This window comes from Folsomia candida, unplaced genomic scaffold (assembly GCF_002217175.1).
Source record: "Folsomia candida strain VU population unplaced genomic scaffold, ASM221717v1 Fcan01_Sc003, whole genome shotgun sequence".
In the NCBI taxonomy this organism is placed as follows: Eukaryota; Metazoa; Arthropoda; class Collembola; order Entomobryomorpha; family Isotomidae; genus Folsomia; species Folsomia candida.
In genome coordinates this window covers 11,051,037-11,074,034 of record NW_019091195.1, presented here as the reverse complement: position 1 = coordinate 11,074,034, position 22,998 = coordinate 11,051,037, and the positions used below count along the sequence as shown (strand labels likewise).

Sequence of the window (22,998 nt, the reverse complement as noted above, 5' to 3'; positions counted from 1 at the left end):
AGTGACTCATAAACACAAAATATGTTGCAACGTCAGATAGTGTGTGCAATTTGCACAGTGCAAACCATGTATGTGCAAACAAAGTAAAAGCTGTATGAGTTGTCGAAATTCATAAGCGGTGACTCAGGAGTTAACGTGATGAAGTGCCATGTGGACGTCACATTATTTTTACACAACCTTTCATTTTGGTGTTTGAATATTATTTTTTATATTTTACATTTAGTGAATGTTGTACATAAAATATAGTAAAGATCTAATAATAATATGTAGTCAAAGATTCTATCGGTTTCAGGTTCATGAATGATAAAATAAAATATGTAATACTTTGTTTCGTCTGCACATTAATGCCAGTAACATATGAATAATTCTATGCTGTGAGGGTGTTTGGTACAGCGTAAGAAATGTTGTGGCAAATACTGCAGCACCCAGTTAGCCCTGCAATAGAACAAGTCAGTCACTTATCGTGTAAGTTTCCGAAAAACCGAAATTCTGTTTTTTTTTGTAAATAAAAAAAACAGAGGAGCGGCACAATGTGATCAACCTGTTTGTTTCTCTTGCAGAACATCTTCCACAAATAGACAAGGGCATTGTTGTTTTGAACAGTGCAGCGTTTTCAAATCTTTGCCAATGGCCAGTTCACGCAGGAAACACTTTGCCCAACGCTGTATGTAACGAAGGTATAGCGCTTCGCACTAAAAAATACGAGCAAAAAAATGAAAGTTAAGATAAACGTTGATAACACATAACTTGCATTTATTCTCATAAAACATTCCTTCTTGTCGTACAGATTAAAAAAGAAAAGTCTTTCAGCGTCAGTCTAGTAGAGAAAGCTCTAAATTATTAAGGTTAAACAATAACATGCAGAAATTTAATAGAGCAGTACACTATCTTTTACTATATCTTATATTACACTTCATTTAATAAAATACCCAATTTTATTAAATAAATAATTGCTGGATAATAACTTTGTTTGATGATTCTATGCAGTATTCAGTTATCAGTATGTTCTCTATACACAACCAGGATGGATAAATGGATACAAAACCTTTTACTATATATGAAATTTATCTGATTTGTCTAATTGGTTAAAGTACATATTTAATTATCTTGACTTGAGCATATTACAATTATTAAGTGGGCACATCTTCTGATTGTTCATAGAGCATAAAAATAAGATTTGGGCATTGTAAAGCTGTAAAGTTTGTAACTTTTATTATAAGTAAATCATGCAATGATATACATGTATTGCATACTTATAAAACTTGCAACTTTTTAAAGCATCCCCAAGGTTTTTGTTTCACTGGATTCTGCATCCTTCCTCGTTTGTACAAGATTTGAAAAATTATGAAAACACTAAAATATTGTTGTTTCGTGCATTAATTCTACGAAGGGTGCTTTGGTTTGGTCAATGGTCACAGCCAGGTTGATCATGTATGTATAAAATGACAGACAAAGTTGTCAGTTACTTTAGGTCTAAAGTAAATTGGGTACAGTCTACGAGGCCTGTGCTTGATGAGGTTGGGAGAAGCAGGGAAACCACCAGGACCAGGAAGAATTTTCGGCCTGGGCGACGGGTTTGTGGCGCAAATACTCCTCCACGTACTGGCAGGGGCAAAGGGCGGAGGTGAGGTGGCGCGGGGAGGAGGGGTTTTCGCCCCCCTCGCCTGTCGTCCAGTCTAGCCGACGACGCAGATAGTCCTTTCCCCATCGTTGTACGTAACGAAGGAAAAGTCGCTCCCCCTTCTGCTTCACAAACCAGGCCAGGTCACAAGAAAGTTGACGTCCCAAGCAAAACAAATGCAATGAAACAATAAATACCACCAAAAAAGCTCTTAAAACTTGCACGTTCAAGTTAAACTTTCACCATAATAGTTTGTATACGACCTAAACTTGCAACATAAAATTATAACTAATAAAAACAATAATAATTTTACCTGCTTCTGTGGAATACGTGTTGTATTTTGTGCTCCAGTTATAACAATTTCGACATCTTGCGCATCCAAATGGCTTTGCATTCTTTGTCGGTCTTGTGACCCTTCGAGAACTTGCTCTAACCGTTTCTGGAGTGAATACATAGATTCGAAAACTAGTTACTCATTCCAATATAAATATTGTTTTTTAATGAGGTATCCCAACTTACAACGCATTCGTTGGGGTCAAAATAAATGAAACAAAGGTGAACTTTATGGCAGGAAATCCTTCCTCCTACATTCAAAATAACGAGAAATTTTAGGGAGGATTAAGCAAGTTATGAAAGTCACGAAACTCTGCAAAAATAAAAGGAAAACTTTGCAAAAACATAATGCAAGTTACGTACGATCATCCAAGCCGACGATTAGTTTGTGTTTTAAAAACATTTTGTTAACACGTGCCATACAACGTTCAAGCCTATAAGTACGCCAAATAAAAAGCTGCGTTTAATTTCCAGTTATTATCGTTATGGTGGTGCCATCATGGACTGAATTAATTTGCTCGTATAATATGTTACCCTTGATTTATCTGCAATACATAAACGGAGGAGCTCGTTACACTTCAAAGTGTTTGTTACATCCACTAATCCGAGTATCAAAATTGAGTAAATTATGTACAATACCTTGATTTTAAGATACATGCAAAAGAATACAGCTGCAGCATTGATGATGAGCCAAGAGATTCCAAGTGCGAACAAATGGATTCCAACCACGCCGGAAAATAGGATGATGAGAAGAATGAAGAAGGCCAAACTAACATAATATTATTCATAATATGTGCAAAAGTATTTACAATTGACTATTTTATTCCTTGTTGATAAACCTCATTTTGTTCTTACCTTAGCCATGAAGCCAGCAATCGCTTATAGCAAATTGTGTAGGCATTAAATCTGATTAGCCAAGTCAAAATCAATTTAATGGGAAAACTTGAGTGGTGATTTGTTTAAATGCGAATTACCTAACATCGGAGGTCAGAAGCTCCATTGCATGAACGTACTCTTCAACGGTCAATGTAAGGCCAGGAGCCTACATTTATTAATAAATAATCCAGAAAAAATGTTTAGTCTTGAGGCAAGGTATTCTCCTTTTCCATCACAAAAATAGCTTATGCAAACCAACCATTAGTTCTTCTGGAACTAATTCTGGACGGAAAGAAGCAGGAGTAATCCATGGCCATTTCGTGTTTACAGGTAAAATTGAGACAATCACATCACCGTTGGCTGTAAAACAATTTATTATGATGTGCAAATCTAGCTCTCAATTCTCTCATCATATGCAAGTACATCGTCATTATAGCCAACCAAAATTCGAATCTCTGTAATTTTAGACATACTGAAACCGGAAGTATTTCTTCTGTTCCCATTTGCAGTGCTGCTTGTCGTTCCGGACAAAGTTTCTGCGGAAGAACCACTTGGCATAGTTTGATTTTCGAGAGAATTGTGGAGCTCAATCGTCTGAAGATTTCCTGCATGATGAAGATGAATTGTGTTATTAGAGGACGGTGATGAAGGAAGAGGATGAGATTTTGTGCCGCTGCTGATGGGAGACTGGATTTCCACGGTAGGCTCAATCACAGCCGGATTAACATTAATACTGGTGTGATTGTGATGGTGGTCATCTTGTCCGTTTATCGTCTCAGAATTTTCGGTTTCTTCATTCTCATTAAACTTGACCCACCTGCTGCCCCCCTTTTCTCGAGAACCCACACGATTATTGTCAGAATCCTCCATTTGATTAGAGTAGATTCCGGAAATGAATAAAATCTTGTCTCAATTTTCTTGTACTCCCAATCTGGAGAGCAGAGTGGCTTTAATTTAGCTGTTGTGTCTTTGTGCCGTAGGTCAAATTCTAATTAGTTATTTATAATCACCCACCGCCACCATTAACCACACCTTGAACACCTCCTGAGATTCTAGTATACTAAAGACACGCATACCATATTATAATTTTGACACCTTGCGGTATGGTTGATGATGATGTGACAGTCTCCATAAAAGTGGGACACTGGAAAATGGACTGCAAATAATAATTTGATCTCACTAAGCAATAAGTAGTAAAGTAGTTGACAATGGTTCCACTTTTCGGCTGTCCCCTGTTTGCTACCATATTAAATGCATCCTGTTAAAACCTAGATCTCTCTTCCTCTCACTATAAATATATACGCTTTTTATTGTTCAAACAAAATTGGATAATATTATTCTAAACGCTGCCAATGAGAACTTTATGCCAATGGTATGGTAAACTGCTGCTACTGCCGTTTTAAGTACAGACGTACCTCTTCACGTATCACAATTCTCTAGGAATAGTAGTCGCATCTCTCCTATTTGCCTAAAATGAGGTGCACTACAATCAACCAGCATCAACATATTGTATGTTTTTTACCAACGGTGGTGTTGTGACTACAGGTATTTGTGGTTCTTCTTCTCTATGGCATAACATAGCGTAACCATTGCTGGATTACGGTATGAATTCTATCCATTGGGGCGATGGTTACGTTAAAATTGTTGGGCTGATTCACCACTCAGGCTGGCCGTGGATAGAAAGGACTGAATTTTAGAGGCATAAAAAGTGGAGGTAGGAACAAAACGGGTTGAATTAGTTAACAACAGGTGAGCATTGAGGGAGACCTAACGCATATATAATAATAACCTGCCATATATAATACATAGTAATAACACGGCATTACGTGGTCTCTTCTTTCTACACCTTCAAATGACAGGAGCCGTTGACTTTAACTCTTGTCTTGGTAGCAGGTGGATTTTACACACCTCTTCAACTACTATGTAAATATATATGCTCACTCACTGACTAATAAGAAAGGTTGACTCACTTGACTCTCTCACCAATATTCTTAATGCATGTTACAATGACTACATGTCTGCACATATTTCCATCACTTCAGGCGAGTATGATGACTGCTCACCGGTCTGGAATTCAGCCAATTGATACAAAACGGATTTCATTCAAGAGAGATATGAGAAGATTGTGACCAATAAATAACATTGTTGACTACCCACAATTATTTACATGCGTGTAGTAAATCTCATGGGTTTACTATACTTGCTGGATGAACACTTTATTCCTTTTCTGGAGCAACGGGGGAGTTGAGATGAGATTTTTGGAGAAAGTTGCACGTAGATGAGAGAGGAGACGCTTTTGCCCCACTCACTCACGAAGAAAAATATATCAAGTGGTATCATTTGAGTTCCCGTACAATTTTTTCCCCGACATTTTCCGGCACAAAATTTCCAGTGGGATTTTCCACCCCCATTTTTATAAATTAAAAAATACAAATAAAATCGAATAAATGTGGTCCGATACCCTTCTCATCCTCTTTATTTCTGTCGTCACTGCTTTCTTTGGTGAAGGTTCGTCCAGTTTATATGATATAAATTATATTTCAAACTTGTTCATTGCTCCAATTTCATCATCTAAAAGATGATGAAAATTTAAATTCTGAATTTTAAATATACAATATTACTATGCAATACCTCTAGGTTTGACATGGCTGATGGTTTATCGCACGGAGAAATACCAGAAGCTGAAATCTGAAGTAGAAAGACAATGCAAAAAATGTGAGCACACTACACTCTTTTATTTTCAAAGTGTACAGGATTAGCTGAGGGAAAGCAATTCATGAAAATATGTATATCATATACAGTATACGGTAAATAAGTAATACGTAACTTTCTGTTGTAATTTGTTTTAAAGTGGAGAAACGAAAGGAAACATCTGGCGAGTCAGTCGCCCTTAAGAATACAAAAAAGAAGTTGGAACGTGAAGAAGAAAAGTTGAAAACTAATACGAGAGACTTGTCCTTGTTTAAAATGCGGTCTATGCTGGCAATTGGTATCGTACGTGGCTAATTGTTAATATTAGAACGTGTAGTTTAATGTGGTTTGGTAATTTAACTCTCTATAAATGAAGGTTTTTTTACTAGGTATTCACAGCTCTTTTAAGTATTTTCAACTCCATGTAAGTCAATAGTCAATGCCCAACAAGAAAAACTCTACAATTTGTTTGCATTATTACCCGGTAGTAGTTGACAAAGTAGCCAAACATGTTATTTTTATAGTTTTGATGGGAGGATTGTTGCCAAATTGCCTTTCATTCCGATTGGCTTCCTTCAAGGCATTTCTCACAGGAATTTGCCTGGTACTGATTATAGTGACTGTTCTTTCATCTTCCTTTACATACTATGTACAATGAGCATCAGACAGGTGAGTGATGGATTTTATTGTCCTGAAAGTTTCAGAAATTTTCACCGGTTCCTTATACTATGATTTTGAGCAGAATGTACAAAAGCTCTTGGGATTTGCTCCCTCCAGAGCAGTATCCAAGCAGAGCGGAAATATGTTTGGACCTCCTCCACAAAGGTAATAAACATATACCAGGAGATCACCAATAATGGGACAAAATCTATGGATTTGTAATGCTATAATTCATTTGCAAATTTTCTAGCACTTAATCAAAGGAGGTGATGATGCTCATTAAAGACATGTCAGGTCTCTGGTCTATCCCAATCCCAACTTCTACATACTATGCCCAATTGGCATATACGTTTGTGTTTTCTTGTTAATTATATGATATGGAATATTATTTATATGATGAGGGGTTTTTACAAATAATAATAAAGTCCTTGAGAGAAAAGATGAATTTATTATTAACAATATTAGCAGCACAATAAGATATTCCAATTCTTAGTATGTTTCTACAATCAGATTACTAATACAATTTCAGGTTATCTATAATTCGTAACATTTTTGTACAAAACTATCGGCTACGACGTAAATAATGTAGAAACATCAGTATGAAAATGTCACATGGATAATAACAACTTGAACGGCAAGAATACATATTTATATATGATAAATAAATTAAGTAGTAGTAGATGGAACGGAGGATGATGGCAATACATTAATTTGATTTGTGAATAGAAATTTGTTCTACAAAAAACGACGGCGCTCTTTAATACTTACTTTATACAGTTGAAAATAACTCATAATTTGTAGTTATAACGGAAATGATTGCATACTGATTGATTTGGATGTTGTCGAAAAACGGAATGCCGAAATTTAAAAATTATGCTGGCACGTTTATAACTCAACAAAATAAAAACAAACTAATCGTTGAACAATGAAATAACGCTTGTCAAAAGGTCAACGTAAATCTAAAAACAATAAACTACGTGACATTCTTATTCTTAAGACTTAAAGAGGAGTTTGCATCTTAATAATTACAAGTCTGTGTCGTACCTGGAAAAGAAAAACAGTTAAAAACTTGTATATATGTAAAATCTCTACACGAAAAAGCGATTGAAATCCACGAATATTTTAATGAGTAATTACCAGGCGGCATCTTGATTACCGTCTGCAGCGGGGGGTGGTGGAGGGACTTGTTGTTCATATCCGTCTATTTCCATACCTATCACATTATATTATTAATTAATTATATTATTATTATTTACATTATAAATTGTAATACGTCCATACCTTCAAAGTTGAAGTCCATCATTCCAACATCCCCATATCCTATATTGAATTACATTAGACATATATTATATAATCACATTAGTAGGCATACGTTTCATCAAATATTCGATTCAAGTAAAACCTTGAAAAAAATCAACAAAAAAATGGAATCTGTCCAAACCTTTATAATTACTTGGGATAGAGGGTTGGTTCGACCCATAAATCATAGGCTGATAAAAAAAGCCATCAGTTCAATTTAAAAAACCAAAATACAGAACAAATGCATCTCTGAACGCGTCAACTTCACAACAAAATAATGTTGTGACAAGTGGATTCGATGTCATGTAATAGTGGATTGATAAAATCAAAATAAATGAGGCGTTCAAAGATGTCGTACAAATTATATTATTTCTAATACCGTGTCGAAAACGTGGTCGGGCGAAAGCATGTCCTATTTAAATAAAATCATACCAAATGTCACGAAAAATTTTGCAAATCAAAACAACAAATGTTAATTCAATCAATCGTGCAGAAAAACAAGCGTTAATAAGCAATAAGAATTAAACGCATTAGTATGTCAGCGGTATGCAGTGATTCTGTGATTAATGGTAATAAAAAAATTATTATGGTGATGTGGAGTGTATATAAAGGTAAGTGTGTGGAAATAAACTCACCCACTGACATATTTCATTTACGTATGTAGTCAACTTACAGGACGAAAGAAACAACTATTGGGGTATTACCTGAAAATCAGGAGGCGCCCCATTCATGGGGTCGTGTCCCCACATAGATTCTCGGTCGTACAAGGAAGTAGTTAATTCCATGGACAAGCGTTTCTTGTAATCTGGAGGTTTGTCCTCCGACATTCGGAACAGAATTGCAGCAGCATAGGTTGCAACCCCTTCATTTCTCGAGTGTAGTAATTCGGTGAGTGGTGCAGTTGCTCCTTCTCGTTCTGAAATCAGGGGAAATGAAATAATTGCAAGGTATAAATTTATCATCTCTGGCAGTATAGAAAATGCAAATAAAAACAATACCAATCATGTCGGCCCCCTCTTTATCTGCAGCCAACTCGCAAAGTACTCCAGCAGCAACGCGTTGAATGTTTTCAAGTTCGTGATATAGGAGCTGGGAGAAAAAGTTGCAAAAGAATTGCAGGTCAAAATATGTATCGCTAAGAATTATAAAACCACATATAGTTACAATTGTAGTACCTGCACAAAAATGGAAATGACATTCATTCCTCGAATCTGAGCCCTGTTATGCGCTTCGCGAGCAAGAATATGCAAAGCGCCAACAGTTCCTTCAACAATCTCTTCCATGCGAACTCCGTCTGGATAAATAGCAGAGCTACCTCCACTGGAAACAGAAGTTCGGCGCTATAAACATAAGAAAATTCAGAAAATTAGTTAATCATGCCCTTCATAATCTTAATCCTCAATTTTATTGATACACTTGTTGGTGTTCAATAAATACACAATACAACTTTATTTTACCTGTGAATCTTGGTATGCACTGCAAATGTACAGAATTTAAATATTAATTTTTGTTTCACATGTGAAAAAATGTTATGAAGGAATAGTGAATAATTACCGCATAAGAAGATGAACCAGTCGAGCAATGGCTCCCTGTTCTCGAATGGGAGTATGATTGGCTGCAAATAAATAATTCAATGTATTAGTTCTGCTTTAATCAATACTACTAGTTAACCACTACGCCCATGCGATGAACAGTCACATGTTCCATAACCATGCCGTAAGCTAATTTATCTACTCACTACTTGAATTATGCGTTACCTGGACATAAAGCAAGATTACGGATTAGTCCAATAACTGCTTTAATTAAGGGCCAGCGTGATGGTGGTTGCATCAACTTAACGACAACTGGAATTCCAAAGCACAGTCCTAGGAACAAAAACAATTGAACCAAACTTAAAACATATTATTCAGGGACTAGTAACAACTACACTTGACATATTAAAATTACGTGTAGCATTTTGTGCCATTTCTGATTCAGGATGACGAGATGTTAAGTGACGCAAAGCACAAATGGCTGGCTCTGTAATAAATAAAATAAATATGTTTTCAATCTTTCACGTTGCATATTGATTCGTTGAACATGAATTTATGACCATCTATTCATTACTCAGTCTACAAACTCGACATCCCCACGTGTTACCCTCCCCCAAAAAGAAAATGGGGACTTACCAGTTATTTCTTCTCGTTCACCAGCAGCTCGTACAGTTCGGACCAAGGCTTCAATGCCATTCAACTGACAGACAACGACCTTGTTTCGCTGATTATTACAAGTCAAGTTGGAGAGGATTCCAGCAGCGCAGGTGACAATGTTTCCATCCTCTGATGACAGGAGTGTCACCAAGCTTCCCAACAATGGCTCCAAGCCATCCTGATTAACAAAATTAGTATCATTTCATTAGCCATTAATGGTTCATTGCTGGAGAGGACTGGCAAATTAATAACCCTGTTGAAAGACATACCACTTTGGTAGCAGCATCGGATAAATTGCGAAGAGACCACAAACAGTTTAACACCAAACGTTGTGAGGGATGACCTAAATGATGTGCCAATGCTTGCATCCCACCTGCTTCAACAATTGCTGGTTTGTTACTGCTGCAGACGCTCAGTACTAGATAAACACAGTCAGTCATTGATTAGTCATCTCATAATAAGCAATTTAATTGCTTAAGCTTGACAAATATACCTTTCAGTACTCTGGACGTAGTCCACAATAACTTTTCATAGTCATAACTTCGCATAATTCTGACCAATTCAATAGGTCCTTGGGAAGCCAGGATAATGAGCTTGCTTTCTTGATTTCCTAAATTTTATAAAAAGTATCTTTAGTAATAGTAAGCCAAATGAACAAAGGACCGAAGGTTATTGATATTTTAAGTATATGTTTGATATGTTAAGTATACTCAGTACTCACCATATGCAAGGATTTGAAGACAATCTGTAACTATTGCAAGAAACTTTACATTGTTTCGCTGAAGCAGCGAAACCATTTTTTGAAGTCCACCAGCTAGCCTTACGGCCATCTTGGATCCTAAAAGTGGGAATTTAATCGCTTAGTTATTATTCACGCGCTTTCTACGAATGACGAAGGTAAATAAATGTTTGCAAAACATATATTACTAACTAACCTTCCTGATGTAACAGGAGATTGTGCAAGGTGGTAATTGCGTAGAACAAGACTGCTTCAACTGGGGAGCTCAGAAGTTTTACAAGTGCTGGAATTCCACCTAAACATCACAATTCGAGAGGAAAATATATTCCATGAGTTGCAATTACACTTTTTTTCTAGGTATAACGATTGTAAATAGCACACCACTCTTAAAGATTGCAAGAAGTCCTTGACGATGATGGGACAAATTATGAAGCGTTCCGACGGCTCCCTTTGTCGTCTCCAAGTCATTGGAACTGGATATTGCTTTTACTAACGCTGCTACCATGTGTGGCGACTAAAATACATTATGATTTTATACAACTTGCGCTTAAAAATAATAAATAAACAAAAATTCGGGTTTCTTGTGGTATATACTAAGTACTTACGTTTAAAATTGCATGTCTGGAAGCTTCCTTTTTACTCAACTGAATTAAAAAAAAGTATTTGTGTTAGCGTGCATGTCTATACAGGCCACAAAAGAGGAAAATAAGAGACTTACTTGGTGAACCATCATTGCTGCTTGTGAAACAACCTACACGAGACGTATTTTTTTATATTTGCCATAAATTATTTTGGTAATACTTTTCCCGAAAAGATACGTACGTACCACTTGATCTTCATCGTTCAATAACTGAAAATAAAATAGAGATTATGTAAGTTTTTTGTTACTCAGTACAGTATGTACGTCTGAAAGCTAACCTTAATCAATTCTGGAATGGCTCTGGTAGCTAAAAGAAAACACAAATATTATGTACATTTACTCTGCCATTTTATTGTCTTCACAGAGATCCGAAGATACCATACCTAGGTCAGCATCATCCTGGTAATTTATCAAATTGACCACAGCGTGCTTCAACATCTGTGATGGTTCCGCAAGCCTTTGCACAGCAGTTGGCTGTGAAGGGTCAAACTGTGTCGAGGGAATTTCCATTCCTTCGTCCAGGGTTTCCGGATACATGGCAGCTCGAACACGTTGAGATCGGGTCAGCATCAACTCTGAATTCATTTCTAGGTAAAACATCAGCACAACTTATACAACGAATTCTCAGCATATTTCTTGCTGTATGTATAGCAAATAATGTATTATTTACCATCTACTTGGTCCGGCGTAAAGCCAGTGTACTCTTGTGAATCCCTGTTAAAAAATAAACGTAGTTCCAATGAAGATGAAACTATTTTGAAATTGAAAAAGTTAGTTTGTGCAATTATATTTTACTTACATGTTGAAAAACAGTGCAGTGTCCTCATCTCCGTCATCATTTCGAACGGAATGTGCTCCAGTTGTAGCTGCAAAACAAATTAGATGCCATCACAAGGTATTAACTAATTGATCAATGATCAATCTTTGACTAATTAAATTAATGTATGTCATTCGCTGTCACGGTCGCCAAATTGAGGATGATTTTTTAGTGATATGAATATCATTTAAATAAAGTTAGTGGATTAACTACTATTGAACTCGCACCTCCAGAGTGGACGCCCGAATCGATTACCCCGTACCCCCCTTGCCACATCATGGTGTCAGCCTCCTTGCCTAAATATGGGAAAGACGTTACTTAATTTTATTCATATTCTATTGTTATTACAGTTCATTTAATGATAAGTGCTTACTGGTGCCACGGGAGGGGTTTACCGAGCCGTGCATTTGGTACGCCATTTCGTTTCAAAATATCTCTGTGCTTTATTCTAATAATGGCTCTCGCTTTCCTTTTCTCTCGGATTGATCCTAACAATCAGCGTTAAGAGAGACAGAAAAGAAGCAAAAGGAGAGGCACCGAACCAATACCCCTTGACTTGTCGTTTAATTCGTTGAAATTCTTAAAAAAACTCTCGTTGCTGATTGATTCACACTCAGAAGAGGAGAGGAATTGGGTGCGGATGCAATAGTGACGTAATTGTGTTAGTAATCAAATTTCTTGCGGAAAGAATAATGTCGCTCGTCGAAACTACTCATCACTGACACCACTCAATCAGCATATTATTAAGTACAGTGCAGCCTGTGCCCAATGTAATGTAAACAAGAATTTGTATAAAAAGTTGGTTGTTAGAAATGGAGCTTCAGCTTCGCCTTTTGGTAGAGAGAGCGAGCAACCCGTCACAGGCAGTTCTCGTCATCAGACGCTTCATACATCCATTATGTGAACCATTTTTACACAAAGTACATATTTTCATAGATGTAATATTATGGAATACAAATTTTTCATAAAATTCACGCGGCATGGTGATAACTACTTTGCATTCATCAATTGCTATAATAGCAACAAATTCAATGAAGTTCGTCAATTTCACAGTCACGAACCTTATGAATGGACAACATGCCGAAGGCGAAGTTAAAACGACGGGGACTTTGAGGACTCGTCTTTGTATGCAACACTCGAAATGCGCATGAAACAAACATCAAAGAAAACTTTTTTCAAAGGGACAACTTTTCTTGTATCTTTATGTAAAACGAATGCGGTCCTTTTTATTTCTGCGTTTTTGGGATGTACGATTGATCACTCAACTTAATTTTACATCAATTCCTAAAGCTCGAGTTGTCGGTACTTCTTTCGCAAATTACTTACTGAATCTTTAAATAAAATAGGATCCATTCGAATACTGGATCGTAACAGAGGCATTGAACCATAAATATCATAAAGTTCGTTGAGACAGTTGTGTCGTTGTTGTATCCTATCTTGCTGCAACCATTGAGAATTCCTAGGAGTAGATAAGCATAGCTAAGATGTCATAATAAGGGCCTGACAGTGACAATAACAGTACCTGGCACTGGCGGACGGTTTCCTATTTGCAGTTAGTTTGATTGGTGATTTTTTTGTTACCCTTGTAACCAACAAATTCATAGCAATGTCGTCACAATCTTCGAACGATTCAATTGTCATCAATGCTGCCGGTGGCAATTTTAACCAATACAAATGGTTGTAGTAGACGTGATAAATGAAGGCTCCATGTAATATAAGGCTATATTCGTTGGATGCTTTTGAAGAGTACATCCATTGTTCCTAAAATTACCAACATGGTCTTACGTCATCCTGTCCACATTCATATGAGGTTAATAATAATTTGTAGAATTTCATGTACTTTATATTCATTCCAATAATGTGATCTTGATTGGTATCCAACAATTCGGTCTGGAAATGAAGTCCAAGTTCTATACGCAAACTCAAATTCGTCAGTCATTAGTAGTGTATCCTCATCCAATACGAAAACCTACGATATGAGTTAACGGTTAACTGTTAACCATCAAGTATTAACCAAAAAAAATGTAACCTAAAATTAACTCGCTTACCGCATCAGTATTGATATCGGCTGTAAAAAATCTTTGAGTAGGAGAATAGGAAGTTGTCTGCTTAACAATAATTGGATGAGGGATATCAGGCCAAACACGTGGCACACTTTTAGTGCTGCTCCAAACAATGATGATCTGAAAAGATATTAGCAAAATACCTTAACAAATTTGGTTCCTACTGGTCTGACACTTAAATTGTAAATATTAAAGTATATTATTATGCACTTTTGACACAAATGGGCTCTTGCCAAGATTTTTAATTAGCTTGAATAATATTGAGTTGGCGTAGCTTGACGATTTAGTCGTTGAACCAATTGAGGGCTGTTGGACTCGAATAATGGCTGTAAAATTAGGTTTCAATGTGGTTACATTGCCCAAATGATAAAACGGGTAGTCGTCTAAGGTTTCTCCAAAGGACGTATCAATGCTCAAAGCTCCTGGTAGAAAATATAAAACAAATTTGGTCAAATATCTATGCATGTGTGTATTAATCGATGATATCTAATTCAGAACAAATCACATCAGCAATAACTTACCAGGTGCACTGTTCCATATAAAACTATCACGTCGAGTATTTCGCCTAACGCGATCTTTTATTATCTGCAAATATTTCATTATCAAAATCACCTCTTTCGGGCAAATTTAATTAAATGCATTGTAATTAAAAGTACCTCGAATACTGTTTCTACAATTCGTTCAACGGAAGACAAATACTGATTCCACAAAATTTGAGTTTGCTGCTTCATTCTAAATATTTTCCTCTTATCTACTGATCTTATCACTTCTAACGTTTGAAGTAATGTTCGCTCATCAGCTATAATTGCAGTTGCCGTCCAATCCAACACTTCCGAAAATGGGAGTACCCATCTGCAAACACAAGTAAGCATTACTAATCCTAAGTACAAACATGATGAATTATTATTCGCAGAAGTGTCTTTCCAACTCATGCAGTATTATGTTTGTGATTTGCCTTGAAATTTATAAATATACCGATTCAGCATCAATACACTCACCCATTTGATAGCAAGACTGGAATGCATCCAGCTTTTAATGATTCCAGAAACCTAAATGATCCTAATCGTCGACCACGTGGGACTAAGCAAAACGTTGAATTTTGCAAAAGAGTTTCATAATCGTACCTGCAATTAGACATAAAACCACATGACAGCAGAATGTCACCACAGAATGACAGCAGAATTTTGCATGGAAATTTCAAGTGGATTACTTTTCGTATTCTCGATTGTCTTCATCACACCTTTCGTCTTTCATTTCCTTCCAGTTTTTACCATGTTTGCATGTTGTGACCATTATAATATCGTTTCCATTGTGTAAATGATAAATGGAATTTCTGGTCTCTGATCCTATTCCATAAACATAACGTTTTCCTAAAGAAAATTGAGACAAAGTGGTTAGTTTATAACAATGCTTTCAAATTATCTTTGCATACAAACACGAAAATAACCTTTGAAGGCAACCAAATGTTTCTTTCTAGCAGGAAACTCGTTAGTGAAAGCAGTTCCCAACTCATCTCCTTTTTCAGGGTGAGAAGGATGGAACAAGGGCAGAGAAATATCGAAGGACGGCCGGAACTGTTCTGTGCTCATGGAAGCCTTTACCAATATTGCTTTACCAAAATCAAATCCTAATTCTGTCTCATTGTAGTCTGAAACATCAAGATTAATTATGATTTTTGTAAATAAAAAGCACATTTTTTAGAAAAAAGTTACCTGGCCACGTTCCAGCATACAAGTTAAATATCAAATGATTCTCTCCATTGTTCCAGTGCTGCAGGTAGAAAAAAGAACAGACAGATGTTACAATTAATTAATTATTACGATTATGCCGAAGACATTAATCAGTTATAAATCGAAGATTCACATACCTCTAAATTATTAAGTCTACTTCCTAAATTCCTAACAAAGTCATGGCTTAAAGAATCTCTGTCTAGGGTGTCAATACTCAGAATAAATAGACAGGCTTCGTCTGGGTCATTTGTATAGTAGGGGGAAGACATTACTCGATTCAGAATCTTTTCGTATGTCGTACTAATGGGAACAAATTTATCTGGGGGGTAGACGTAAACTTTGATGAGATCATTTTGACATTTTTTGAAATCGAAGCAATTCTCCATCTGACAAGATTTGTAGTCATGCATTTGTGCTTCTTGGGTTATCATTGGATTTAAATTTTTCTGGCTCCGTCCAACTAACTCGTCCAGTCGAAGGGGACATAACGGAGCCATATCCATGAGCTCTTCAAATGCATCCGCAGAAGCTTCGTCCTCTTCCTCAACTGTTTGTAAAAGTTCTTCCACCCCGTCAGCCGAATTATTGTTGACTCGGAGGAAGAAGTCGTAGCTAAAGATGTTTGATGAAGGTGTGATGAAGGCAAAGGATCCCCCAACACTGTTTTTATCCCCGTCATTACGTCCTAATATAATGAGCCACAAGGTGACGGCTACAAAAGTGAAGGTCATGAGAAGTAAAAGCTTCAGCTGGCAACGAATTTTGCTTCTCATCTCATCCCGTTAATTCTTCTTTTTCTTTTGGGAATGAGACGGCCAAGTCTACGAACGATGAATGTCAACAACATCCAGAGACTTGAACTTGTGGAAGGGTTGAGAGAAAATATACATTTGAGGAGGCGGCGATTATTGAGCGTTGATTACGAGTCTTGTTTCATTTTGCATCAACCACCGTCTTTATTCTCATCTACATTTAAAACTACAACAGTAATTACTTAAAACTTTAGAATAAATGTTAAAATGTTTCTTAAAATCTTAATTTAAGATTAAGATTCTTAATCTTAATTGCTTACCCAAGTTTACGTTGGTAGTACATGAACGACGAGTTCCGTCTTAGTCTAATCCATGTATGTTTATTATAAATCTAGGATCCGATGGATCATTTTATACGATGAGATTTACAAATAGCAATTTGCAAATCAAATTACGATTTTAGAATTATTATTCTAAAAATCAAAACGCGATATAAATATTTCGCAATGGGTTTGGTTGAGTTCCCGCTTCACTTAGGTTAAACGGAACCATAGATCATGTATAAGAACGGAGCACACTTTTTCATGAAAAATGAAATACCATCCAACTCGACTACTTCAAACAATTTCGACATTTTCGAAATCCATTCTGACGTTTTAATTATTTATTATTATTATTTATCATAAAAACATAACAGTAATTTAATAGATAATCACTTCTTATCTCGAATTACGTTTGATAGTTTCACTTTCCCAGGAAAATTCCTAGCAAAATCTTGATCTTTCACTGCTTTAATCAAATCCTTTTCCCTTGGAGTGGCGTCCTTTTCTCGTTGGAAAGATTCTAATGCGGTCTTTGCTGCCTTTCCTCGCTTTGTTGTTCCTAGAATGTAAGATTTTATTTGCAGACCCAACAATACCGTAGAAGTCATGAATACTTTCCCACCACTCCAGAGGCAAGGTGGGGTCTAACGCTGTCCTGATATGCAGGTCAGTTTTTGTACTGCACGTCGCCCGCGGCGACCTGCAGGTCTAACTAAAATTTTTTTCCGTATGCAGGTCTACGCTTGCCGTGCGGGCGGGTGGTGGGAAAGTAAGACTGTCATGACAGAGTACATCAACAAACCGAACCTGGAACCATTTTAATTCTGAACTTATAATTTTGCAAGGTGGTATAGGGAGCAACGACAGGAATCGCGAAAAGAAGTTCATCTTGCTCCAATGGAAAACCTATAAATCAATATTACAGATTTTTCGAAAATTCCAGTATCAGGGTTACATTTAAACAAAATAACATGACTATAATTTGTCCATTAACCTGTCAAAGATTTGAGTAAATCCAACTCTGTTTCCCCTTCACGTGATTCATCTTCTAGTTGATCATCATCTGCAAATAGTTGATGCTGGTTTTCGTTGTGTTCAAGTTTTGTGGTGGTGTTAGTATCATCTTCCTTAGAAAGCTGGTCATTTTCTTCATCTTGTGCATCTTCTGAAGGCAAGTCTTCCTCCAATTCTGGAATCTGTTGATTTTCCTCATCTTCAGAGCACTCTGATTTTGTGGCAGTGGATGATGGTTGCTCAATTTCGTTCACAGCTAATTGACCGGCCTAGATATTAGGATCCAAGTACAATACATAGTAATTGGAATGAAAAGATGCCCATATGGAATAAGGCTTCATATGATATTATACAATATATAAATAAAATGTCGTACCCGAAGTAATTTCATACGTAACTCTCTTTCTTCATCATCCTGAAACTTGTATTTTTCTTTGAGCTTTTTCTTCCTACCATGTTGTCCTCGCTTTGGACGATTAACAGGTGATGGTTCAACAGCTAAGGAAGGTTTCTCTGACTTCATGACCTGTTGTTTGGGTTGACCTTTTGCGAGTTTCGCGATTTTCTTTTGCTTGTTTTTGATTTTTTGCATCGAGTTACTATTAGCAGAAGGTACAGCGGATGTCACCAAAAATTCCGAGGCATCATCTAAAACACTTCCTGTGGAAGATGTCAGTCTTGTGCGCAACTTGTCCCCATCAACATTCAAATTGACGTGAGTGTCTGGAAACTCATCCTCGTCGTCGTCCATGTCACCACCACCAGGAATATCTTCTTCGATCTCATTATTCTCATTCTGTGCAGCGTTTAATTTATTGATTATCAAACTAACGTACTTCAGCTACTCCTAAGTTCAGTTCAAACCAAAATCGTTACCTCTAAAGTTAACGATTGCATGTCCGACCCATCAACCCCAGGTTTTCTACTTCTTTCGTTTTTGTGAGCATCGATGCTATCAACAGTCATACGAAAAAGAAGGCCAAAGCCAAGCACCAATTGATAGGGTGGGAGATAATTTTTTCTTCCTCGAATCATAAATGATCCCGTTGGTAAGCTGAGTGTAGCAAAATATACATTATGATAAATATAATATATTACGAGCCAGGTCAAGAATAGTGTAACTTTCATAAGAACCATATTTACTATAAAGAAAATAAATAACGGGATGACTTACTATTCTCCTGACGGGGCTGTAAGATTAGATATATTTATGATCAAATTTTACACCATTACACTAGTATCGCTGGATTAAATTAATATTTAACACGGATATACTTGTGTTAATATACAATACAAATAATATTAACTCACCTGACTTTGACACTTGATCTCCCCACACCCACCACGCACTTGGAATGACTTTATTTTCCCACGAGCCGCTATAATACATAGAAATAATTGCAATACTGGTAATAACTATGCAATTATTAGCTATAATAGAACCTAATTGAAGTAGCATATACACCACACTCGTTGAGCGACTTGGGTGGGACATCATCACAAGGGGTGTCATTCTTGATTATTAATGTAGGAGCTCCGTGTGACTCTGCGGCACGGCGATAATTGACAAAATAATTTCATGAGTTTTTGCAAAAACCAATTTAATGCTCAAAGTGGCTGTGGAGTGTGTGACTGTATAAATCCAATTGTAGGCTATCGTTTCATAAATTACCTGCGTGCATATACACATCGCGAGGTCGTAAGTAGCGCTTTACGAGTAATTCATTCTGTTGCGCATCTCTCCCACCAACGACGAGAAAGTTTTCGGAAGTAATAAACCATCGAAACTTTTCAAACCACAGGACCTAACAACAAATGAAATTCATTTGATGAATGCATGTCCATTAGTGACAGCAAGCAAGCACTACGTATATTATTTACACATAAGTTGAAAGCTTAAACTAATGCACTCCAATTCATATTCATACCTTTCGAGCCTTTTTGATTGAGTGAATTGTTGCAGCTTCTTTCAAAATTGCTAGTGTTTTCTTTTCTGTAGATTTAAATGCTTTTCCTTGCGATTCTATTGTTCTTTCCTCCTTCTTGGCTGAAGCCTTTTTTAAATCAAAATACTTTGTTGCGTTGGCATACGCTGACAAATTCAAATCTACATCAATTTCGAGTGCGTGTTGTCCTTCGTCATACAGGTTGCTGTACATGCATACATATAACTTGTCGATATACAATTGAAATAATTGAAATAAATACTCCTACTATTATTATCCTATTATTACCCTACTGTTACCTTAATTTTAGTGTGATCTTGTTTTGCTTCAAGTTCAGTTTTACAATCATGGTCGCCAATGGATCGCCTTGTGTTCTAGCTTCCTTTAATTGATAATATTGAATTATTATTAATTAATTATTATAAAAGTATTAATTAGTATCATATTACTACAACCTTTAATTGATCTTCTATTGTATCCCAAGGAATTTGATTTGCAACCAATTTTCTAATTGTTGAAATGGCCATATCTACGGTTGATTGGTTTATCGTAATAAATTCTGCTTTTTGTTTATCTACTTCTTGTCCTTCTTTTAATTCCCTTAAACGTTTGTGTTGATCTAATTTCACTCTCTCCAGTTTCTTGTATGCATCTTTTTCCTATCGTAATAAGTAACAATTAAAAAGTCAGACGACAACAAACTACATACATTTCATTGAAATATATCCTCACCTGATTTAGTTGCTTCATGTCTGATTTTTGAGACTCTATTTTTGAAAAGAACTCATCAACAGCTTCGTCAAAGCTGTCAAATTTCAAGGCATCACTATCTCCTAACCATTCTTCCAATACAGAAGGGTGAAATTCTTCGTAGAAAAGTGGCTGCTGTGATTCCGATGAAGGCGGTATCGGTATGTCATCGTCAGTCTTCTTGTTACTACTCTGTTGCGGCTTCGACAACACAATTACACCCCTGTGATTCTCAATTTTTGTCAGCATAGAGGTTCCTTGAGCAAATGCACCGTCCAACTTGTCAAGCGTTGACCTATAAAGTTAAATAAACCACATTTATTATAATAGCTATTATAAGGTATTGTATTTAAGTATTTATCTTTTTTTTACAGTAATGTTTCCTCCGAATTTACAAGTGTTGCAATTTTTGTTTGCGGTGTTAAATTAAATCGCGACAAGACGCATGAGAATAGGGCTGGACCGAATTCCAGTTTAGACAGAAAATTCTCGCGAAGCGTTCCCGTGGGACTGTTCCTTAAGAGTTCTTCTATTTGAGTACGACCAATCGCAAAATTTTGTTTAGCACTATCCACTGCGTATTTTTCATGGGCAGCCATTCTGAAAGAAAACAAGTGGGATCAATAATCAATAGCTTCTCAATCAATGCAATTATTTATTTGGGAAAACATAGTGATATGCACAGTTTAGTTCATATTCATTATTGCAACCTGTACTCACCTTTCTTCTCCAATTATACGAGGTCTCACCAAGTTGAGAATAGTGAGCGTATGGTCCGTAAGAATGATATTTCCTCTGTCATATAGCTCTAGAAATAGATGATATGCGGCTGTGTCCATTCCAAATTGGAGATGAACGATCCGATCTGCCCCAACTTGTTCAATCTTTTCTAATCTTTTGTTATTCAAATGTTTTCTCAATTTCATGGAAAATCCGGACGGAGCTAAACGAAGAAACAACATCAAACAATATGGTGTTTTTGTTAACTATACACTTGAAATCAAATTCAACCTTATTAATAACTTATCACCTCACCAGGATTTTTAGCCCATTCAAATTGGGTGGAATGAAAGCGGCTTCCAGATTCTAATAGTAGCACCTTTTTGACTCCTCCAGACCTGACAAGACGAATAAGGTACGTCTTCTTGTCAATGTCATACACCTGATCCACGCGGAGCCCAACCAATCTATTAAAAAGACAATAGGATAAATGCGCATTATTTATAAATGTCAATTTCATTAATATAACCCATAAATCTCCAGACCGTAGACCGTAAATCAGCTAGTCAACAGTGTCAACATAAGAGTCGTGAAGTCCAGTGTTGACTCTAACTCAACACACAACAGCCTAAACGTTATATGATGAAATATGAAATACTTACTTCTGGCGAAGCTCGTCGATAAGGTACGCGATATCCAGGGTTGTGAAACGGTTCTTCATAGTGGTTTGTGGTTGACTAAGTTTGTAATTTGAAAGTATTTTGCGAAAGATATTATTTTGCGAGTGATCATAAAGATCTCCTAAACGTCTGTGAAGCTGTACCTGGGTTTGAGTGCACTGCTGCCGCCCACCGTCCTGCTTCCTACCGCCAACCGCCGCCTCTCTTCCTACCGCCTACCCGCAGATGCCAATGCTAAAAAACCTTTTACATTTACCTTCTCTCACCCTATGCCGTACCATAATACCACAAAATGTTAATTTTACTCTAAAATACTCAAGAAATCCCGAAAACCAAACAACAAACTAATAAAATAGTCCGCATAGGTTCCTAGCGCGGGATTTCAAACTACCGCCTCCATGCTCACATATGTTATCGACCGCACCCCCGGTCATCATTTAATGCGGACCCGCACCCGCCAGATCCCTCTGGTCAAAATTACCAAGCCGGTAAAAGTCATAACTTGGACTTTTTGCTAATTTTGACTTTGTTGCCGTTTCCTACAGCGGGATTTCAAACTACCGCCTCCATTCTCACATATGTTATCGACCGCACCCCCGGTCATCATTTAATGCGGACCCGCACCCGCCAGATCCCTCTGGTCAAAATTACCAAACCGGTAAAAGTCATGACTTGACTTTTTGCTAGTTTCGACTTTGTCTCCGTTTCCTCAAGCGGGATTTCAAACTACCGCCTCCATGCTTGGATATGTTATCGACCGCATCCCCGGTCATCATTTAATGCGGACCCGCACCCGCCAGATCCCTCTGGTCAAAATTACCAAGCCGGTAAAAGTCATGACTTGGACTTTTTGCTAATTTTGACTTTGTTGCCGTTTCCTACAGCGGGATTTCAAACTACCGCCTCCATGCTCACATATGTTATCGACCGCACCCCCGGTCATCATTTAATGCGGACCCGCACCCGCCAGATCCCTCTGAAAACGAAAATGAAACCGTACGAGTTCACGCACCTTTAGCTGATGTACAACTCGATGTGGACACAGTTTGTACTGTCCTTGGCATTTCTCAGGAAGAACTGAATTATATTCCGCCTAAAAAAATGACAGTTATATTTTCCACAAACGAAGTTTCCAAATTTTTTGGCTACAAAACC

The 22,998-nt window shown here is 37.0% G+C and overlaps 5 protein-coding genes and 1 long non-coding RNA gene across 10 annotated transcripts; 2 read left to right on the top strand and 4 right to left on the bottom strand.

The window, feature by feature from the left end:
* Window positions 1–191: 191 nt before the first annotated feature.
* LOC110847594 (transmembrane protein 268) lies at window positions 192–4,519 on the bottom strand. Of its 4 annotated transcripts, none has more exons than XM_022094567.2 (11): window positions 3,304–4,519; window positions 3,090–3,190; window positions 2,929–2,996; window positions 2,810–2,860; window positions 2,594–2,723; window positions 2,489–2,499; window positions 2,318–2,388; window positions 2,141–2,205; window positions 1,935–2,060; window positions 542–692; window positions 192–435 (listed from the first exon to the last, which is right to left on the bottom strand). In XM_022094567.2, the coding sequence occupies exons 1-11, from the start codon at window positions 3,698–3,700 to the stop codon at window positions 368–370; spliced, it is 1,239 nt and encodes a 412-aa protein (XP_021950259.1). In that variant the 5' UTR covers window positions 3,701–4,519; the 3' UTR covers window positions 192–367. The 4 variants fall into 4 exon arrangements, with proteins under 4 accessions (XP_021950259.1, XP_035705188.1, XP_035705187.1 ...); XM_035849295.1 differs by lacking the exons at window positions 192–435; window positions 542–692 and adding an exon at window positions 727–1,746 and having other exon boundaries at window positions 3,304–3,761; window positions 3,845–4,508; XM_035849294.1 differs by lacking the exons at window positions 192–435; window positions 542–692 and adding an exon at window positions 727–1,746 and having other exon boundaries at window positions 3,304–4,508.
* Window positions 336–829, top strand: LOC118434857. The gene is made up of 2 exons (XR_004834313.1): window positions 336–465; window positions 561–829. It is a non-coding gene; the product is annotated as an uncharacterized LOC118434857 (long non-coding RNA).
* A 384-nt stretch (window positions 4,520–4,903) lies between the features above and the next one.
* Window positions 4,904–6,626, top strand: LOC110847947 (calcium load-activated calcium channel). Its single transcript, XM_022094998.2, has 7 exons — window positions 4,904–5,338; window positions 5,468–5,545; window positions 5,682–5,824; window positions 5,911–5,945; window positions 6,046–6,190; window positions 6,264–6,346; window positions 6,432–6,626. The coding sequence occupies exons 1-7, from the start codon at window positions 5,278–5,280 to the stop codon at window positions 6,436–6,438; spliced, it is 552 nt and encodes a 183-aa protein (XP_021950690.1). The 5' UTR covers window positions 4,904–5,277; the 3' UTR covers window positions 6,439–6,626.
* Window positions 6,607–12,638, bottom strand: LOC110847946 (armadillo segment polarity protein). Of its 2 annotated transcripts, XM_022094996.2 has the most exons (27): window positions 12,239–12,636; window positions 12,093–12,161; window positions 11,848–11,914; window positions 11,719–11,762; window positions 11,432–11,635; window positions 11,327–11,355; window positions 11,235–11,258; window positions 11,127–11,159; window positions 11,014–11,052; window positions 10,790–10,922; window positions 10,605–10,703; window positions 10,391–10,507; window positions 10,163–10,279; window positions 9,939–10,087; window positions 9,649–9,847; window positions 9,428–9,499; window positions 9,238–9,345; window positions 9,035–9,095; window positions 8,938–8,956; window positions 8,656–8,820; window positions 8,479–8,569; window positions 8,185–8,396; window positions 7,860–7,892; window positions 7,623–7,671; window positions 7,463–7,501; window positions 7,319–7,394; window positions 6,607–7,225 (listed from the first exon to the last, which is right to left on the bottom strand). In XM_022094996.2, exons 1-27 carry the CDS (start codon window positions 12,282–12,284, stop codon window positions 7,207–7,209), a joined length of 2,313 nt encoding a protein of 770 aa, XP_021950688.1. In that variant the 5' UTR covers window positions 12,285–12,636; the 3' UTR covers window positions 6,607–7,206. The 2 variants fall into 2 exon arrangements, 1 of the variants encoding a protein (XP_021950688.1); XR_002547718.2 differs by lacking the exons at window positions 7,623–7,671; window positions 7,860–7,892 and having other exon boundaries at window positions 12,239–12,638.
* Window positions 12,639–13,058: 420 nt separating this feature from the next.
* Window positions 13,059–16,927, bottom strand: LOC110847436 (exostosin-1). The gene is made up of 13 exons (XM_022094375.2): window positions 16,731–16,927; window positions 15,796–16,636; window positions 15,641–15,698; window positions 15,376–15,576; window positions 15,139–15,298; window positions 14,927–15,052; window positions 14,585–14,780; window positions 14,450–14,513; window positions 14,139–14,350; window positions 13,914–14,048; window positions 13,706–13,834; window positions 13,388–13,626; window positions 13,059–13,324 (listed from the first exon to the last, which is right to left on the bottom strand). The coding sequence occupies exons 2-13, from the start codon at window positions 16,429–16,431 to the stop codon at window positions 13,150–13,152; spliced, it is 2,331 nt and encodes a 776-aa protein (XP_021950067.1). The 5' UTR covers window positions 16,432–16,636; window positions 16,731–16,927; the 3' UTR covers window positions 13,059–13,149.
* Window positions 16,928–17,048: 121 nt separating this feature from the next.
* On the bottom strand, window positions 17,049–22,006 carry LOC110847212 (nuclear export mediator factor NEMF homolog). The gene is made up of 17 exons (XM_022094104.2): window positions 21,826–22,006; window positions 21,479–21,630; window positions 21,164–21,386; window positions 20,816–21,043; window positions 20,426–20,738; window positions 20,149–20,352; window positions 19,993–20,075; window positions 19,676–19,898; window positions 19,420–19,552; window positions 19,191–19,293; window positions 19,059–19,126; window positions 18,922–18,937; window positions 18,624–18,801; window positions 18,124–18,543; window positions 17,728–18,016; window positions 17,541–17,639; window positions 17,049–17,292 (listed from the first exon to the last, which is right to left on the bottom strand). Exons 1-17 carry the CDS (start codon window positions 21,882–21,884, stop codon window positions 17,123–17,125), a joined length of 2,961 nt encoding a protein of 986 aa, XP_021949796.1. The 5' UTR covers window positions 21,885–22,006; the 3' UTR covers window positions 17,049–17,122.
* Between the last annotated feature and the right edge of the window lie 992 nt (window positions 22,007–22,998).

Bases quoted from the DNA above. Each gene is read 5' to 3' on its own strand.
- LOC110847947 (XM_022094998.2), top strand. From the start codon at position 5,278: ATGTGGTCCGATACCCTTCTCATCCTCTTTATTTCTGTCGTCACTGCT. The intron at 5,946-6,045 runs GTAAGTCAATAG...TTATTTTTATAG, and splicing joins TTAAGTATTTTCAACTCCAT to TTTTGATGGGAGGATTGTTG. The intron at 6,191-6,263 runs GTGAGTGATGGA...GATTTTGAGCAG, and splicing joins GTACAATGAGCATCAGACAG to AATGTACAAAAGCTCTTGGG.
- LOC110847212 (XM_022094104.2), bottom strand. From the start codon at position 21,884: ATGAAGAACCGTTTCACAACCCTGGATATCGCGTACCTTATCGACGAG. The intron at 21,631-21,825 runs GTAAGTATTTCA...TCTTTTTAATAG, and splicing joins ATCGACGAGCTTCGCCAGAA to ATTGGTTGGGCTCCGCGTGG. The intron at 19,899-19,992 runs GTAACAGTAGGG...ATGCATGTACAG, and splicing joins AAGATCACACTAAAATTAAG to CAACCTGTATGACGAAGGAC.
- LOC110847594 (XM_035849294.1), bottom strand. From the start codon at position 3,700: ATGGAGGATTCTGACAATAATCGTGTGGGTTCTCGAGAAAAGGGGGGC. The intron at 2,861-2,928 runs GTAATTCGCATT...TTGGCTAATCAG, and splicing joins CTTCTGACCTCCGATGTTAG to ATTTAATGCCTACACAATTT. The intron at 2,061-2,140 runs GTAAGTTGGGAT...TATTCACTCCAG, and splicing joins TTGACCCCAACGAATGCGTT to AAACGGTTAGAGCAAGTTCT.
- LOC110847946 (XM_022094996.2), bottom strand. From the start codon at position 12,284: ATGGCGTACCAAATGCACGGCTCGGTAAACCCCTCCCGTGGCACCA. The intron at 9,346-9,427 runs GTAATTTTAATA...TTTTGTTCCTAG, and splicing joins AATGGCACAAAATGCTACAC to GACTGTGCTTTGGAATTCCA. The intron at 7,502-7,622 runs GTTTGGACAGAT...AATTCAATATAG, and splicing joins TATCCCAAGTAATTATAAAG to GATATGGGGATGTTGGAATG.
- LOC110847436 (XM_022094375.2), bottom strand. From the start codon at position 16,431: ATGAGAAGCAAAATTCGTTGCCAGCTGAAGCTTTTACTTCTCATGACC. The intron at 14,514-14,584 runs GTACTTTTAATT...AAATATTTGCAG, and splicing joins TTGTAGAAACAGTATTCGAG to ATAATAAAAGATCGCGTTAG. The intron at 14,049-14,138 runs GTGCATAATAAT...ATATCTTTTCAG, and splicing joins AGAGCCCATTTGTGTCAAAA to ATCATCATTGTTTGGAGCAG.